This window comes from Dipteris shenzhenensis, chromosome 18 (assembly GCF_047967505.1).
Source record: "Dipteris shenzhenensis isolate YYH24624 ecotype China chromosome 18, Dip_SZ_1.0, whole genome shotgun sequence".
Taxonomy (NCBI): Eukaryota; Viridiplantae; Streptophyta; class Polypodiopsida; order Gleicheniales; family Dipteridaceae; genus Dipteris; species Dipteris shenzhenensis.
The window spans coordinates 12156109-12172982 of NC_141613.1; the positions used below are offsets into that span (position 1 = coordinate 12156109).

At 43.2% G+C, this 16874-nt stretch overlaps 1 protein-coding gene across 2 annotated transcripts in view; it reads right to left on the minus strand.

Moving 5' to 3' along the window:
- LOC147890806 (putative histone-arginine methyltransferase CARM1) overlaps positions 1-16874 on the minus strand; it is a 125683-nt gene that overhangs the window by 49652 nt on the left and 59157 nt on the right. For both annotated transcript variants that reach the window (XM_087389439.1, XM_087389438.1), the window contains exon 9: positions 5353-5407. In XM_087389439.1, coding sequence (XP_087245565.1) covers positions 5353-5407 — 55 coding nt within the window. The remainder of the gene's footprint in view (positions 1-5352; positions 5408-16874) is intronic.

A 16874-nucleotide genomic window follows, 5' to 3' on the forward strand; every position in this document is an offset into this window, starting at 1 on the left:
TACAGACATTGTGTGCATGTGCATGCAGGGGAGATAACCATTGGGGGGATCTTATGTATCCCTTTGTTTGACTTCACACCCTTGGGAACCCTTGCTAGCATGAGATCCTAGCCATAGATTTATCCTTGACCACCATGAGATGGCTTGAGACACTATGTGACTAGATATATCCTTGACATAGCCTGAGGCATTTCCTTCAGGGGGGGTTTGTTGGGATATCTCCAGGTGTATGCCCCAGGCACACCTTGGGTTCTTTGTGTGTGTGCTAGAGGCACAGTTAGGTGCCCATAAGCACTGTTAGGTGGTGGTAGATGCCACATAGGCTGATTGAGAGATTCTAGGAGCTGATTGAAGAGATGATTGTGGAGCTTGGTGGCGCATGTAAAGGTGCCTTCCTATAGACCTCACCCTTCTTCATTCTATAAGCATTCTCTTGTTTTGTGTTCAGCTCCATGCTTTCCTTTCACTTCTCCAACACATAAGGCACATGGAGGGAGCTCATTCAGTTGAATCAGCTTATGCAGATACTCTTCTTGATGAGGAGGAGCCTGAGACATTTGAAGAAGCAAAGGATAATGTGCATTGGATGAATGCCATGCACGATGAGTTGCAGTCCATTCATAAAAATCAGACTTGGGATGTTGTGGATTTGCCACTAGGTAAGAATGCCATAGGTACACAGTGGGTTTTCAAAGTCAAAAGAAAGCCATATGGGTCCATTGATCAATACAAGGCAAGGCTGGTTGCAAAAGAATATGCTCAAAAAAAGGGCATAGATTATGAGGAGACTTTTGCTCCTACATCTAGGATGACCACCATTAGGTCAGTTATAGCAATGGCTGCAAATTTTGAATGGAATGTTCATCAGTTGAACATTAAAACAGCTTTCCTTAATGGAGACTTGTTGGAAAAGGTTTATGTCAAACAACCTCCGGGTTTTGAAATTTCAGAAAATGCACATCAAGTATGCAAGCTGAATATAGCTTTGTATGGGCTGAAACAAGCCCCACATGCATGGTATGCCAAAATCGATGCCTTTCTAACCAGCAAGGGGCTGCACCATAGTCCAACTGAGAGCACCTTCTACATCAAGAAGGATGGGAGGGATATTTTGGTCCTCATTCTTTATGTAGATGACATGCTGCTCACCGGATCAAATGAGGAAGTAATTGCAGATTTCAAAGCCCAATTGAAAGCTACATTTGATATGTCAGACTTCGGCTTGTTACATTTCTTTTTGGGGATCCAGTTTATTCAACAGAAACGTGGCATTGTTATGTCTCAGTCCAAGTATGTTCAAAAGCTCTTGGACAGATTCAACATGCATGATTGCAAGCCTATGTCCACTCCCATGGAGCCGGGGCTGAAGCTTGCAATGCATGATGCGGGTGAATCAATTGATGTCACACTCTATAGTCAGGCTGTTGGATGCCTCATTTATCTCTGCAATACACGACCTAATATTCAGTTTTCAGTTTCTCAGGTAAGCAGGTATATGCACAGCCCAAAGATTATGCATTGGAAGGCTGTAAAACGCATCTTCCGTTACTTGCAAGGTACAAAGTCGGAGCGCTGTATGGCGGGCTGTACGGAGAGGCTAGTGGCAAAGCTGAGTGGAGAGGTTAGCGGGGAGGCTAGTGGAGAGGAGAGGCTGAGCGGAGAGGCTAGCAGAGAGGAGAGGCTGAGCGGTTGAGAGGGAAGGAGGAGAAGGAGTGGGGAGGAGGAGAGGAGAGGAGATGAGAGTGTGATTTTTCAGGAAGCATAAAAATTCATGTACTGAATTATGAAGGTCTATTTTGGGAGTGGATTAACAATATGTATTATATCTCTTGAGGATCTGATGTAGTTTAAACATTGATGATACCATCACTTAATGGCACTAAGGGTACAATAGGGGGAATCACAAAAGGAAACTTCACAAGAACAACCATGCCAAGGGGCCCCGCACTATTTCAAAAATCACTTTGTACTCCCAACAGAAGGCACATAGCCAAGAATTCCACCATCGCTACTCCATCACAGAAAACTAAGGACTGGGGTAAGAGTAAGGGCAAGGCTAGGCATGGTGTAGAGGTCCACATGCAAAATATGTCTACTGAAATTCCAAGCATTAATCTATATTTCTGATGTTATGTGACAATTGTGATTTGCATTTAATGGCGTTGGCCCTCATAAAAGAGTCTATACAAGGACACCATGTCAATGTTTTTTTAATAGTGCAAGTACTCACAATTTTATGGCATGTCATTGGTGCACAAATGGAACCTTCCTATGGTGGGCACTAGCCACTCTTACGTGGTCAAGTTTGCTAGAGGAGATTAAAAAGTTCGGGATCAATGTGTTCTTGCCATGACAATACAAATTCAAGAATAGGGCAAGGCTATCTCTTTTCATAGTCTTGAAGTGGAACGGAGCGATGTTTTCCTTGGCAAAGAAAGGTTCTATTGCAAGAATCTCGCAGTGGATTATAAACATCATACTATCTCTTTTTCCTTTTGATGGAGGGGAAATCAATCTAATTGCCTATATGAATGGCATTGTGGCCAAGTTTTGTAGTTCACGGATAGATAATATAGACAAGCATGTTTTATTTCATGAACTGTACCTCATGATTCTTCTTCATCTTTATTATTCTGCATATGGATCGAAGTTAATGATAAGTTATGTGAGCCATATAGTGTTCCTCACTTGTGCTTCATTAAACCTAATATCTTGTGTTCTTCTGAGAATATTCATATCCCCAAATGTATTTTATTCCGTGCCTGAATGAAGACATGCATCTGCAATATTTGGCCATATTTCACGTTTGGTTCATTTCATGGATTTGGCATGTAGTCCATTGGATTTTGGACTTACTAGCAAGGTTACGACTTAAACCCATGTGAAATACCCGCTCCTAGAGCTTGTGTCAACTCCTCTGGACATTTTACATATGCCCTCAGTGGATTCTAAGGAGGCTCAGCTTCTTCAGAAATTGTTGACTGATTTCTCAAAAACTTTTCCATCTGAATAGCACTATTATTTTCCTTCTCAGCAGAATTTCATTAGAATTGAGCTTCTTACAGGAGCTCAGACTGTTTTCCAGCAATCCTACAGCTTGATTCTCAAAGAAGAATATATAATTGCCAGGCAATTGTCAGAACAAGCAAATTAAATACAAACAAGTGGTTTGGCCACATGCTTTGGTGTGCATGGTTCAATTCCCTAAAGCATGCATCCAAGAGTTTGATTTTTAAATACAATATAGGAGGAATGCCACTAATGTGGTAGAAGATGTCTTGAGTCGTATTGGATATGGTCAGGTCTATTCCAATGAAGACTACAATTTTGTCTCCACAACTAGCACAATGGCTAGTGGAAAGCTAGTAGTGGAAAGTTATTAGCTATAATCATCAGTGATCGTGATCCAAAGTTTACGGAACATTTTGGACACGAGCTATTCAAGAAATTGGACACGAAGTTGAGTATGAGTTCATCTAATCATCTTAAATAAAATGGACAGAAAGAGTATCCTTTTAAAATATCCTGCAAACTTACCTCTCTCAGAAGCAATTTGATTGGGAAGAATATCTTCCCATGACTGACTTTGCATATAATCAACCACCTCCCCATGCAAAGGTATATGTGGAAGAGATGTTAACTCGACATGCTCGATTGGTAACTGACGCCGAGTGGTGAAGGAAAGACCTATACACATGTGGGTTAGCCCAATCAAGACAAAAGAGTCTCAGCAGGGTAATTCAGTGAGAAGGAGAAGATTCATAGGTTGCATGGGGGACAAGATTCTCAGTAGGGTAATTCAGTTAGGAGGAGAAGATTCATAGGTTGCATGGGGGACACACATGGAGTGATTGGTGGAGCTTTGTCATTGGCAACGTGTTCTTATTCAGTAACAACTACATGGGTCACATCCTGCCATGTCTTCAACTTTCGTGGGAAGACTGAGCTGTTCAAGGAAGACAAATGAATGTAAAGCATCCCGCCACTAGTACATTTGTATTCATGCATGGATTTCAGCCCAAGGCTCCGTGAACTATCGAGAAAAAAAACATTATAATTCGAGATGCTACTAATTTCTTGCAATTGCATCAAGATATCTTGCAATTTGTGAAGGAGAACCTTTGCAACACTCAGCATAGAGCTGAATTCTATGTAGATCAGAAGCACTCACCCCATTGTTTGTAGCCAGCCAAATTGTTTACCTAAGGACCTTTAAAGATTCTCAAGCATTATGAACTGGTCAAGTTTACAAACTATTGGCACATTATTATAGGTCTTCTCATGAGGTTCACGTAACTAATAATGTTGCTAATAAGCTAGCCTCATGTGAGAACGACAAGAAAGACTACATGTCTTGGGAGTAGTTCATGTCATGTCCTAATGTAGTATATATCATGAATCAAGGGCCTAAGGCATGTGTCAGCCAGGAGTACTCCAAGCTCTGTGTGGGCTCGACTAAGGTCCATGGGGAGTCCATGTCTAAGATCGATTGTTACTAACATACAAGGTTGAGGACCCTATGGATACAAGGAAATACCGCACTATTATGATCTATAGGTCCATACAAGAGAGGCAGATTAGTAGATTTGCACAATTCAGGAGTAGAGGGAATTGGGGCAAGCACACTTTTGGAGGCACATTGTTACCCTGAAAACTGTCATTGAGGAGGCACCATCGAGATCTCTCAAAGTCTATGGTTGCTTCATAGACTTTCCGAAGGCCTTCGACATTATCCCACAAGCACACACGATTAGGAAGCTCTAGAAGTTAGGATCCCAAGAATAATGATCTATGGAGTGGTTAGATTATATAAGTCAATTAAAGGAATGGTACGAGTCCCAAGGGGTATGCTAGACTGGATTGAGAGCTCGATCAGTTTGAGCAAGGATGCCCTGGGTTTTACATGAACAAGATCACGAGCTTTACTGACCGGCTTGTAGGTTCAGGGTCATTGTTGGCAAATGTGATGTTTCCAATGCTGTTGTATGCAGGCGATATCGTCCTCGTATACCCCTTCACAACAAGTTACAAAGACACCAAGAGGCCCTAGAGGTGTTTTGCAGAGACAAAGACATGACTGTTAACCTTCAGAAGATGAAGGGCCAAGGCTATGATCTTTAAACCTCATGGCCCGCCATGCACAGACATAGTTTCACATACTTCAACGCTGTGTTTACCAGGCACACACACATAATATACCTTCTCTGGAAAAGGTTTCCTAAACAACAAACATTTCAAAACAAGTCAAGGCATCTAGCTAATTGAAAATTTTATTCTGAATCTTAAGAAAAAGCACACTGTTATATTAATATATCATTTAAGGCAATAGCTGTTATGGAAAGATATGCATACCTTACTTGCAATTTCAACATGTAGGTATTCGTCACTAAATGGAGCCATGTGAATTCTGATGATAAACAAATAAACCATTGCATCAAAAATACATTTTTATTTTATAACATTTGCTACAAAATAGAAGACACTTCTGAGATTAGCAAGTAATGCATGGTATGAAACACACTTTCACAAAATCATTAAAAAAAATATTATATTGTCAGAAACATATCAAACTTTAAAACTGTCAAAACCTGCACTCTAGCACACACCAGATGAAGAGTCCCTCAAACTTCATACACAAAAACAAACAAGTAATTTCATATCTTTTATGTGCTAGGGATGTACTGAAGATAAGTACTCTACTAAAGTATTCACCCACATTATCTATGTGGAGAAACTGAAAACTGGCATGTGAACGACAAACAACTCACCCATTGGGCACCAGCTATCATACCATCTACTACAAAAAGATCAATTCATTGCTAAACATTCACAAAAAATATAAGATATCTCACACACTCATCAAAATCCATATTCAATCTATCTTCTTGACTTCATTTGATATCCAAATTACCCAGTTCCTAAATGATGTGGATCCATCATTTGATTCATGATTTCACATGGTTAATGATTGTAATAAGGCAGCATTGCCATTTCTTTTGTCAATTCTAACTCAATTTTCTTAGGTTGCTATGGCCAAGAGCTAGTTGTTGGCACTAAGCCTTGATAGGGCCTTGTAGGCCAGTAAGAATTCAGTCAAACCTCAGGTTGACTTCGTTGGTCAACTCTTGTGGTTGACCTTAGGGCCTATAAAGGCCACCACTTGTACTTTCTTCATTATCCATTTGCGAGTACTCTCGTTTACGAGCAAAATGGGATAATTCGTCCAATTCAACTGATTGTTTGTTCCATTCCATCTCCCCAGAGCAGGTTCTCTTGCTCCTACTTGCCTTCCCACGTGCTCACCTTCAACTCAGCTCAACTTCATATTAGATCATAAAAAACACAATTTTTCTCACTTTTTTAACTTAAAAAATAATTCACATGAATTAATGCAAGTTAGATATTGGATTGACCTCCTTGGCCATACTTCTTCTTATGGAAATCCCACCTGCAGCTCAGTTTTGCATTTCAGCAGCTTGTTTTTGAACCTGGCCTATATTCCAACCTACTCCGGACTTCAGCCAGCATTTGTGTTGACTTTCCTTGGTGCTGGAACAGCTTTGGAGCAACCTTGACTACAGAATCATGCTTTTGGAGCTGAAAACAGTCTTGCAATAGTTTTTTCAACTTTTTTCGCCATTTCTGAGCTATCCGTACATAGATGACATTATTTCGCAGCCATCCATACCTACCCGTACAACTTTACGGACGTCTGTATGGTCCGTATGGATTCACCAATTATGGCTACGACCTGTCCCAACAGCCTTTCCTGTCCCTACACTTTGTTTTTTCTTTGGACATCCATACAACTCCGAACAGCTGCTTTTTCTTGCAGTTCAGCCCCTATTTTCTGTTGCAATTTGCAGATTTCATGTTGTATTTTGAGCTTTTGCAGTATTTGCCCTCTTTTGGCTCAATTTCATCTTGGAATATAGAACTTTGGATCTATTGCAAGCAGATTGCAGGCTACTTTAAGATTGGCACGTTATTTTCTCACATTTGCCCGAATATCAGTGACATTTGGCTACTTTGATATGAAATTGGAGGTTTTCCAGTGACATGGGCAAGAAATTACAGCAGATTTGGTCACATTTGCAATATTGCAGCTTATTTTGCAGCTTTTCCACATTTTCCGTCTCTTCGGCAATTTTGTGTTTGGGGCTTTTGCCAGATTTGCTGATATTTGCAGTGATCTTTGATTGGTTCAGCCAGATTTGGACTTTAATTGCATTTCCTTCACCACTCGGCGTCAGTTACCAATCTGATTTGGGTACTTTGCCTTCACATTTTGGGGCTTTTGCTCGTGTCCCGGATGTTGCTTTACAAGGACATTTAGCTACTATTTGTGGGCACCTTGTACTCAAATTCGCATTAGACAGATTTGCGGGTGATTGCCCTTTGAATGGGCTGGTCGCTTCTACAGGAGGCCAGTGCTATCTTGGACAAGTTTTTGCAGACAACTTATTGGCAACATTTGGGGGACAGCCTTTGCTCAATGTTTGCGCAGCCCCTTGTAGCCTTTACACTTAAATAGCATTGTGGTTACTTTTTTGAGTTGCCATTTGCAAAGTTGCAGTCCACCCTTCTCTGTATAAAAAAAAAGTTGCAGTCCACCCTTGAGCAATCAGCTCAAGCCTTGAGGCTTTGACATTTGCAGGGCACTTACATTTTTGGAGAATTGTTGGGCTCAGAGAAATGTACATGCACATGGAGTGATTGCTATGAATGAGGTTATACCTCACATTCGGTGTTGCAAGACAACCAAGGCTGCATGGGATATTTTCGTCAATCTCTATCAGATTCGAAATGAGGCTAGGGTTGCATATCTGCGCATGCAGCTTGATCGTGTTAAGATGAACGAAGGGGACAGCATGGATGCTTGTCTCACACACGTTAAGGATTTTAGAGAGAAGCTGATCAATGCTGTATATTCCAAGTATAAGGAAGAATCCGATTTCCATTTCAGCCATCTCTACAAAAGGCTTCAAAGTTCTTTTTGACGGTGATCATTGTGCCATGATATGATAACCGGTACGATAACAATATTATACTCACTAGGACACTTGACAGCGGGCTATATCACCTTGATATCTTTGAGAAACAGGCTGCTATAGAAGCTAACGCCATTGCTGAATCTGTTATTTCTAATACTTACTTATGGCATGAGAGATTGGTGCATCTAAACTTTAGCAATTTGGTGAAAATCCATTCAAAGGACATGGTGATAGATCACCCACCCATGCATTCAATCACAAAATATGTATGTGAGAGCTGCTTATTGGGGAAAATGCATTGGTTTCCTTTTGCAAAAGATGGGAGCCTTGGTGCATCCAGGGAGTTGCACCTAGTACATAGTCATGTGTGCGGGCCGATGCGGACAGCATCACTTGAAGGCTACTTCTACGTTGTTACTTTTGTGGATGACTTCACGAGGTTCACTTGGATTTATCCGATGAAATGAAAGTTGGATATCTTTTCTGACTTCAAGCATTTTCTTGTCTTAGCAGAGAATGAGAGTGGGGGAAAACTCATGACCCTCCGCACTAACGGGGAGTGTGTGTGAAATGTAGGGAGAGAGAGAGCAGAGTGTGAGAGGAGGAGAGTGAGAGCTGAAATCAATAGTTGCAATAGAAGAGTGTGTTACAACTAAAGAGAGGGATAGGTTTTGTCAAAGTGACAAAACCTTATCCTTCACTAACCGTAGTTAGTGAACTAATTGTGGTTAGGGGGAAAAACCTCTAAGTGAGGGAAAAGTGCCCCTAACCTACTTATTACATTACATTGGTCACTGCTAAATTATAACAATAATTCTAACACCCCCCTGCAATGCCAATGTCATGTACCCTTAAATGATCAATCACCAAAAGGAGATAAGTTCAAGGCACTGCGAAATGCCTCAAACTTTTCACGTGGAAGTGCTTTGGTGAATATGTCTGCAACATTGTCATGTGTTGACACATAGATCATACTGATCTCTCCTGCATGCAACTTCTCTCTGACGTAGTGATAGTGAACCTCAATGTGCTTCGTGCGAGCATGAAACACAGGATTCTTTGCCACTGCTATAGCACTCTGACTATCAGTGAGAATTGGAGAAGGACCCTCCAATGAAAGATGAAGATCAGCAAATAAACGACGCAGCGAAACACATTCAACTGTCGCTGTGAAAGCTGCCCTGTACTCAGCTTCACATGAAGAGGTAGCCACTGTAGATTGTTTCTTGCTTAACCAAGAAATACAAGCTTTGCCTAAAAAGAAACAATTGCCACTTGTGGACTGCCTAGTGTCATAGTTTCCAGCCCAATCTGAGTCACTGTAGGCATGCATCTGCAAGTCACCCCCCTTGGGAAACATCAAGCCAAAAGACTTGGTACCTTGCAAATAACGGAATATGCGTTTTACAGCCTGCCAATGCATAGTCTTTGGACTGTGCATATATCTGCTCACCTGAGAAACTGCAAACTGAATATCAGGTCGTGTATTGCAGAGATAAATGAGGCATCCAACAGCCTGACTGTAGAGTGTGACATCAATTGATTCACCTGCATCATGCATTGTAAGCTTCAGCCTCGGCTCCATGAGAGTAGCTATGGGCTTACAATCCTGCATGTTAAATCTGTCCAAGAGTTTCTGCACATACTTGGATTGAGACATAGCGATGCCACTTTTCTCTTGAGTGAACTGGATCCCCAAATAAAAGTGTAGCAGCCCCAAATCTGACATGTCAAAAGTGGTCTGCAATTCAGCTTTAAAATCTGCAATATTATCTTCATTTGACCCTGTGAGCAGTAAGTCATCTACATAAAGAATAATGACTAAAATATCCCCCCCATCCTTCTTGATGTAGAGGGTGCTCTCAGTTGGACTATTGTGCAGCCCCTTGCTGGTCAGAAAGGCATGAATTTTTGCATACCATGCACGTGGGGCTTGTTTCAGCCCATACAAAGCTTTATTCAGCTTGCATACCTGAAGTGCATTTCCTGAAATTTCAAAGCCTGGAGGTTGTTTGACATAAACCTCTTCCAATAAGTCTCCATTAAGGAAAGCAGTTTTAATGTCCAACTGATGAACATTCCATTCAAAATTTGCAGCCATGGCTATAACTGACCGGATCGTTGTCATTATGGATGTAGGAGCAAAAGTCTCCTCATAGTCTATGCCCTTTTTCTGAGCATATCCTTTCGCAACCAGCCTCGCCTTGTACCAATCAATGGTCCCATCTGACTTTCTTTTAACTTTGAAAACCCAAAGTGTACCTATGGCAAGTTTACCTGGTGGCAAATTGACAACTTCCCATGTCTGATTTTTCTGAATGGACTGCAACTCATCGTGCATGGCATTCATCCAATGCACATTATCCTGTGCCTCTTCAAATGTCTCAAGCTCCTCCTCATCAAGAAGAGTACCTGCATATGCTGATTCAACTGAAAGAGCACCTCCCCCATGCCTTACTGCACTCGGAGTTCTACCAGGTAATGGAGCATCAATTTTACTCTCCCTGAGAGTTTGTAACAGCCAATTTGGGACTGTTTTTGCTGCATGTATATCTGCAATTTCTTGCTGAACAACCTCTTCCACTGCTTGTGGAGGGGGTAAGATATCCTATGGCTGAATCGGAACATGTGGAGGTATCTAAAAATTTTGATTTGCATCAGATATATCAGCAGGGGAACCCAAGGCAATGGGTGGTAATCCCTCAAAGACATCATCGGAAGAAGTAGGCAAATCAAATTCAACTTGAGTGTGAGCTGAATTTTCTGAAAATATAGCATCTCTACTGACAATAATCTTGCGTCGTGTGACAGGATTGTAGAGACGGTAGCCCTTGCTCTCTGCACTGTATCCAACAAAAATGCATTTGATTGCCTTATCAGATAACTTATGCCGAAACTCAACGGGCACATGAGCATATGCAAGGCATCCAAAAACACGGAAATGATCCACAGAAGGCTTTCTCCCTTGCCAAACTTCATAGGGAGTCTTGGTCTTCAAAGCTTTTATGGGTGCCCAATTCAAAACATAATTGGCACACATGAGACCTTCAAGCCAAAATTTGTGAGGCAATTTTTTGCTTTTTAGCATGCATCTATCCATCTCCATAAGAGTACGATTTTTCCTCTCAGCTTTGCCATTTTGCTGAGGGGTTAGCCTCACTGTAAGCTGATGTGCAATGCCCTTGTCTTTCAAAAAAGCATCAAAATCTGCAGACAAATACTCCCCTCCTCTATCTGTGCGTAATGTCTATATCTTGAGTCTCGATTCATTCTCAACCATGGCTGCAAAGTGTTTGAAAACCATAAACACTTCTGATTTGCGTTTCAGCCCATAAACCCAAGTGTAGTTGGAGTAGTCATCTATAAAAGTGACAAAGTAAAGATGACCACCCAATGATGGAGTCCTCATGGGACCACAGACATCACTATGAATAAGCTGTAATTTTCGAACAGCTTTTACTGATCCATCCTTCTTGAAGGGAAATCTGTGCATTTTACCAAGAATGCACCCTTCACAGACATGTGGAGGAGGTGTTTCAAGAGTAGGCAATGCATCAACCATAGCATGTTTTTGAAGTGTCATCAAGCTGCCATAATGCATGTGTCCATATCTGGCATGCCATAACTCTGCATTATGCATAGCAGTAGTAGGAGTGGAAACTGCAAGAGCATGTGCTGGTCTTTTCTCATACATGTCAAGCTGAAAAAGACCACATAACAAAGTGCCAGACAATCTCAAGGCATAGTCATTCTCTCTGTCATGGACTGCACACTTGTCATCTTCAAAGATGACCTGAAATCCAGCTCTATTAAGAGTGGATACTAAAAGTAGATTTTTTGTGATACCAGGCACATACAAGACATCAGAAATTTTGAATGTTGAGCCATCAACGGCTGTAAGTTCAACTTCTCCTGTACCACGAACTGAATAGGAGGAGTTGTTGGCACATGTGACCTTTTACCAACGGGTGGTGGATGCAGAGATGTGAAAAGACACTTCCTAGAAGTGATATGCTTTGAGGCACCGCTATCAAAATGCCATGTATTTTGTGTCTCATTGACACTGAAAGCTGATGCATCCTTGGAAGAATCATGACTGCATGTCAGAAAAGCATAAGAGTCATCATTACAAGTGGCTGTACTATCTGGAGCAACCAACTGAGAGTCTGAAATGCAAGACAAGAAGGCATAGTCGTGCTCCACAAAGTTGGTTGTAGCTTGCTCATTGTCAGATGCATGAGGAGCTGAATCTGAAACAACCATACTGGAGCTGTTTATTTTTCTTTTGCAAGCCTTTTCTTGCATTCTCCAATGTAGTGACCTGGCTTTTTGCAATAATGACATATTCCCTTCTTCTTGGGCTTACCTGCATCACCCGTAGCCTTTTGAGAAGGCTGTCCTAAACCACTGGAAGGCTGATTTACTGATGTTTTTGCTTGTCCCTTTACTTTAGGCTTGAATTTTGAAAGCATGGCATGTTCACCAGCTCGTGAAGCCATGGTTTTCCTGGTCTGCTCTTCCTGCAACACAAGTCCTATCAACTCCTGAAAATTGAGAGGATTTGCACCCCCCTCAACGACAAATTCAGCGAGGTATGAAAGCTGAGATAAGACTCAGGAAGAGAATTCAGAGTAGTGGTAATCATCTCTGAATCAGGAATGATCTCATCAATATTCAGCAATTGCTCTCGTAAGTCCTGTAGCTTTGTGAGGTGCACTGACATGGAGTCACCCTCTTCCATATGTGTATGAGACAATTCTCTTTTCAAAAAAGACACCCTGGCATCATTCCGAGCTGCATACATGCTCTCCAAAATATCCCATGCTGCCTTTGAGGTCTTACATGACCGGATATGCACAATGATGAATCTTTTCACTAAAAGAGAAATACACGACAAAGCTAAAGCATCACGTGAATCCCATCTCTTTTGCTCTGAAGTGTTAGGTATACCTGCACCAACAACTTGTGCTGCAGCTGTACCCTATGCACGACCTCTGCCTCCTCCTTGCTGGGGAGGGGTATTAGGTGCCACATTTGCTGGCCGGATCTCATCCCCATTTACATAGTCCCACAAATTACGAGAAATCAGAATATTGCGTACCATAAAACTCCAGAGGGAGTAGTTAGTACCATCCAGCTTATCCTCTTGTGAGAGACCACTGAACTGGGAATCATTCTAATTTTGATGGGCCATGTTTGAGAAAGAAAATACAGCAAATGCAAATCTGAATTCCCTTGTTGGGAATGGAGTGCACAATTCCCAAAAAATACAGCCAAACACTTGCTAAAAAATGCAACTCAAATCTCTGTAATGTCTCTGTCAAAAATCTGCCAGAGCATCCAATCTCTCCCAAAACCTACCAAAAGTGCTTCAAAACACTCACAGAAAGGCAGTGTGAACTCAAACCTGCAAAATTGCTCTCCCAACACAAAAGCCCCAATTTGTGGCTTGAAATTGCAACCAAAAAGGGGCAAATGGTCTGAAAGCCCCAAATGTTGCACAAATTGCTCTCTGCCTACAAAAGCCCCAAATTTCACTACAAAATTGCAGTGTGATTGCAAAAGCCCCAAATTTCTTCAAGGAAATTGCATCCAAAAGAGGGCAAATTAACTGAAAGCCCCAAATTTGCAATTTGTCTGCCAAAGCTCCAAATGTGCTCCCAAAAAGTAAGCCAAACAATGGTTGTATGCACAAGAGCCTGACAAAACTCTTTCCAATATCCTCCTGCAAAGAAAACCCTGCAAAAATGCAACTTTCCAAGCCCACCTACAAAGTGACCAAATGTGAACGATGTTTCACCTTCAAACTATATGGACTAACAGTACGGAACTGTCAATACGGTTGAATGCAGCTGTACAGAACTGTACAGCGCAGCTTGTACGGTCGAAATCCGTGCACCTGTACGGATGTACTGAATCTGTACGGACATCTCAGTGCAAGTGTGCGACACCGTACGGGCAGAACTTGGCGCTGTACAGACATAACCTGGCGAGGCTGTACGGCGAGCTGTACCGATCTGACTGGCAGCTTGTACGGACGATGAGCTGTATAGGCGATGTACGGATCTGACGCGTGCAGGTACAGACAAGCGTACGACATTTGTACGGGCTGACGGAATGTACGCGGGCTGTACGGGCTGACGGAATGTATGGCGATGTACGGAACTAGCAGCTTTGTACGACTGCACTGCGATCTGTACGGGCTGGCGACGAGCTGTACGCCTGCATGACGATCTGTACGGATACCGTACGAAATGTACGGCTATACACGGAAGCTGCACAGTGCAAGAGCTGGTACGGATGGGCAGCAAGCTGTTGAGCTTGGAGCAGGCAGATTGCGAGCAAGGAAGCAAGGAGCAGGGTCAACCCGCTCTGATACCAAATGTGAGTTGTAGGGAGAGAGAGAGAACACAGTGTGAGAGTAGGAGAGTGAGAGCTGAAATCAATAGTTGCAATAGAAGAGTGTGTTACAACTAAAGAGAGGGATAGGTTTTGTCTAAGTGACAAAACCTTATCCTTCACTAACCGTAGTTAGTGAACTAACTGTGGTTAGGGGGAAAAACCTCTAAGTGAGGGAAAAGTGCCCCTAACCTACTTATTACATTACATTGGTCACTGCTAAATTATAATAATAATTCTAATAGTGTGAGTACTTATCTCGGGAGTTTTCTGATTTTTTAGCAGCTCGGGGTATCATACATCAAAGCACAAAGCGCAACAAAATGGACTTGCAGAGCATAACAATCAAACAAATATGGAAATGGGCAGGTGCAAGCTTAAGAAGTCTTTGCCTTAAAAATTCTGGTTGGATGCTGTTATGTGTGCCAACTATGTGCTCAATCAAGCACCCACTCGAGCATTGAAGACTATGACCCCTTATGAAACATGGACAAACCGCAAGCCTAGAATTTCTCAGACGCGGGTCTTTGGATCTCTTGCATATCCACATGTACCCTCTCAATTGAGACATCAGCTTGTTTTCTTCCTTTTTTTTCCAAAGAAAGGAACCTTCTATTAAGGCTTGACAGATTTCATACAAGACAACAGCCCCGAAGGTACTCAATATGGAAAGAACCGGACAGAGGCGGCCGTCTCTGGCGAGGACTCAAGCACTATGCCAAATGCCCGACCAATGGAAGGGAGGATGGCACAATACTCCTTGGGGAGCCCTGGGAAGCGGAGTGTAATCGAAAACCGTGGAACATGGTGTGTCGTATCCATGTCCTCCACTGTGAATCCATGATACCAAGGAAAGAGGTAGACAAGGTGCGGGCCAAGGAGTATGGGGCTCTGCTCCACAGGTGTCGAGGCAGTGTCGAGGGAGCTCAGCTGGATGAGAAAAACGCCTCGTCCATACATGGTGACCTCCTAGATGTGGTCTCCCTCTAATACCAAGCTCGCCTGGATCTAGTCTCGCACCTGTCTCCGTGTAGGCATGAGGCCCACAATTCTACCCACAAGCGCCTTGTCCTGGAGGGACTGAACTCCCTGCTGTACCTGTTGCTTGTCAGCTGGGGAAAGAACCTTAACGGCTGTGGGATTCGAGGGTGCTGCCATAGAGCCCCTCTGGCCAAACCAAGGGTCACCACCAAGGTTTTTCTTTTGCCTTCACAAGCACAAGTGCTCCCGCTGCAGGGAGGGAAAAAGAGCATCAGAGGGGGAGGCGGGGCGAAGGATGGGGCAAGGACAGAAGAGGAAGGAGGGCGGAGGGCGAGGGGGGAGAGAAGGAGGGGAGGAGAGGCAAGAGGGTAGAGAGGGGGGAGTCGACGGGGGAGAGGAGAAGGGCGTGGGAGGCCGAAGAGGTGGAGGTGGCGGAGGGGCGAAGGTGGAGGAGGAGGAGGCAAAGATGGCAGAGGCGAAGGGAAGCGGGGTGGCAGGAGACGCAGCAAGCGGAGGGGGGCGCAGCAAGCGGGCGGGGAAGCAACGGAGGCGGGAGAAGAAGAGGCGGGCGGGGGTGCAGCGACGAGCACAGGAGGGCGGCAGGATTGGAAGCAGAAGGGGCGGCCAGGAGGGCGAGGGAGTGCAGAGGGGGCGGACGGGGTGGAGGCAACGAGGCAGCCAGGGGCGGCGCGATGTCACGGACAAACAACCTTTATTGTCCTTGAGACATCAGCTTGACGATAAGGCCATCAAATGCATTTTCATTGGCTACAGCTCACAAAGCAAAGCATACAAGTCATTTCATCCTAGCACACGCAAGGTAGTTGTCAGTAGAGACGTGGTTTTTTGAGCATGCAGTTTTACCTTGGCTGGCTTATAAAAGACAGCCATGAGTAGAAACCTTTGATGTATTTGATTATATACTGCCCTTCAGGGATTCAGATAACACTTTGCAAGGTACAACTCCAAATGCTTCTAGTAGTACAGCATCCTCTGTTACCCATGTTCAGCCTGATTTGCAGCCAATCGATGATCATGCAATTGATCAAGTAGTTGATGCGGAGCAGGCTGTCATTGCACAGCAGAAAATAGTTCCAAGGTGGCTCTTGGATACTGTACGTGACAGCAAGCAAGCTAGCCCTTGCTTGCTCGCACCAGAGGAGCACAAAAACAAATGCCAGACAATTTGCTTTATGTTGCTTTGATTGCCACTGCTTGCAATGAGGAACCTCTCTGTCATAAGGATGCATTTGATAGCAAAGAATGGATGGATACCATGAAAGCTAAACTTGATTCCATTCATGCAAATGGCACATGGGAGTTGTGTGACTTGCCAGCAGGCAAGCATGCCATATGTACTAACTCGGTCTACAAATCAAAGCGGCAAGCTGATGGCAGTGTTGACTGCTACAAAGCCCCTGCCTTTTGCGAAAGGCTATGCCCAACAACATGGCATTGACTTAGAGGAGACATTCGCTCCCACTTAACACATTATAACCA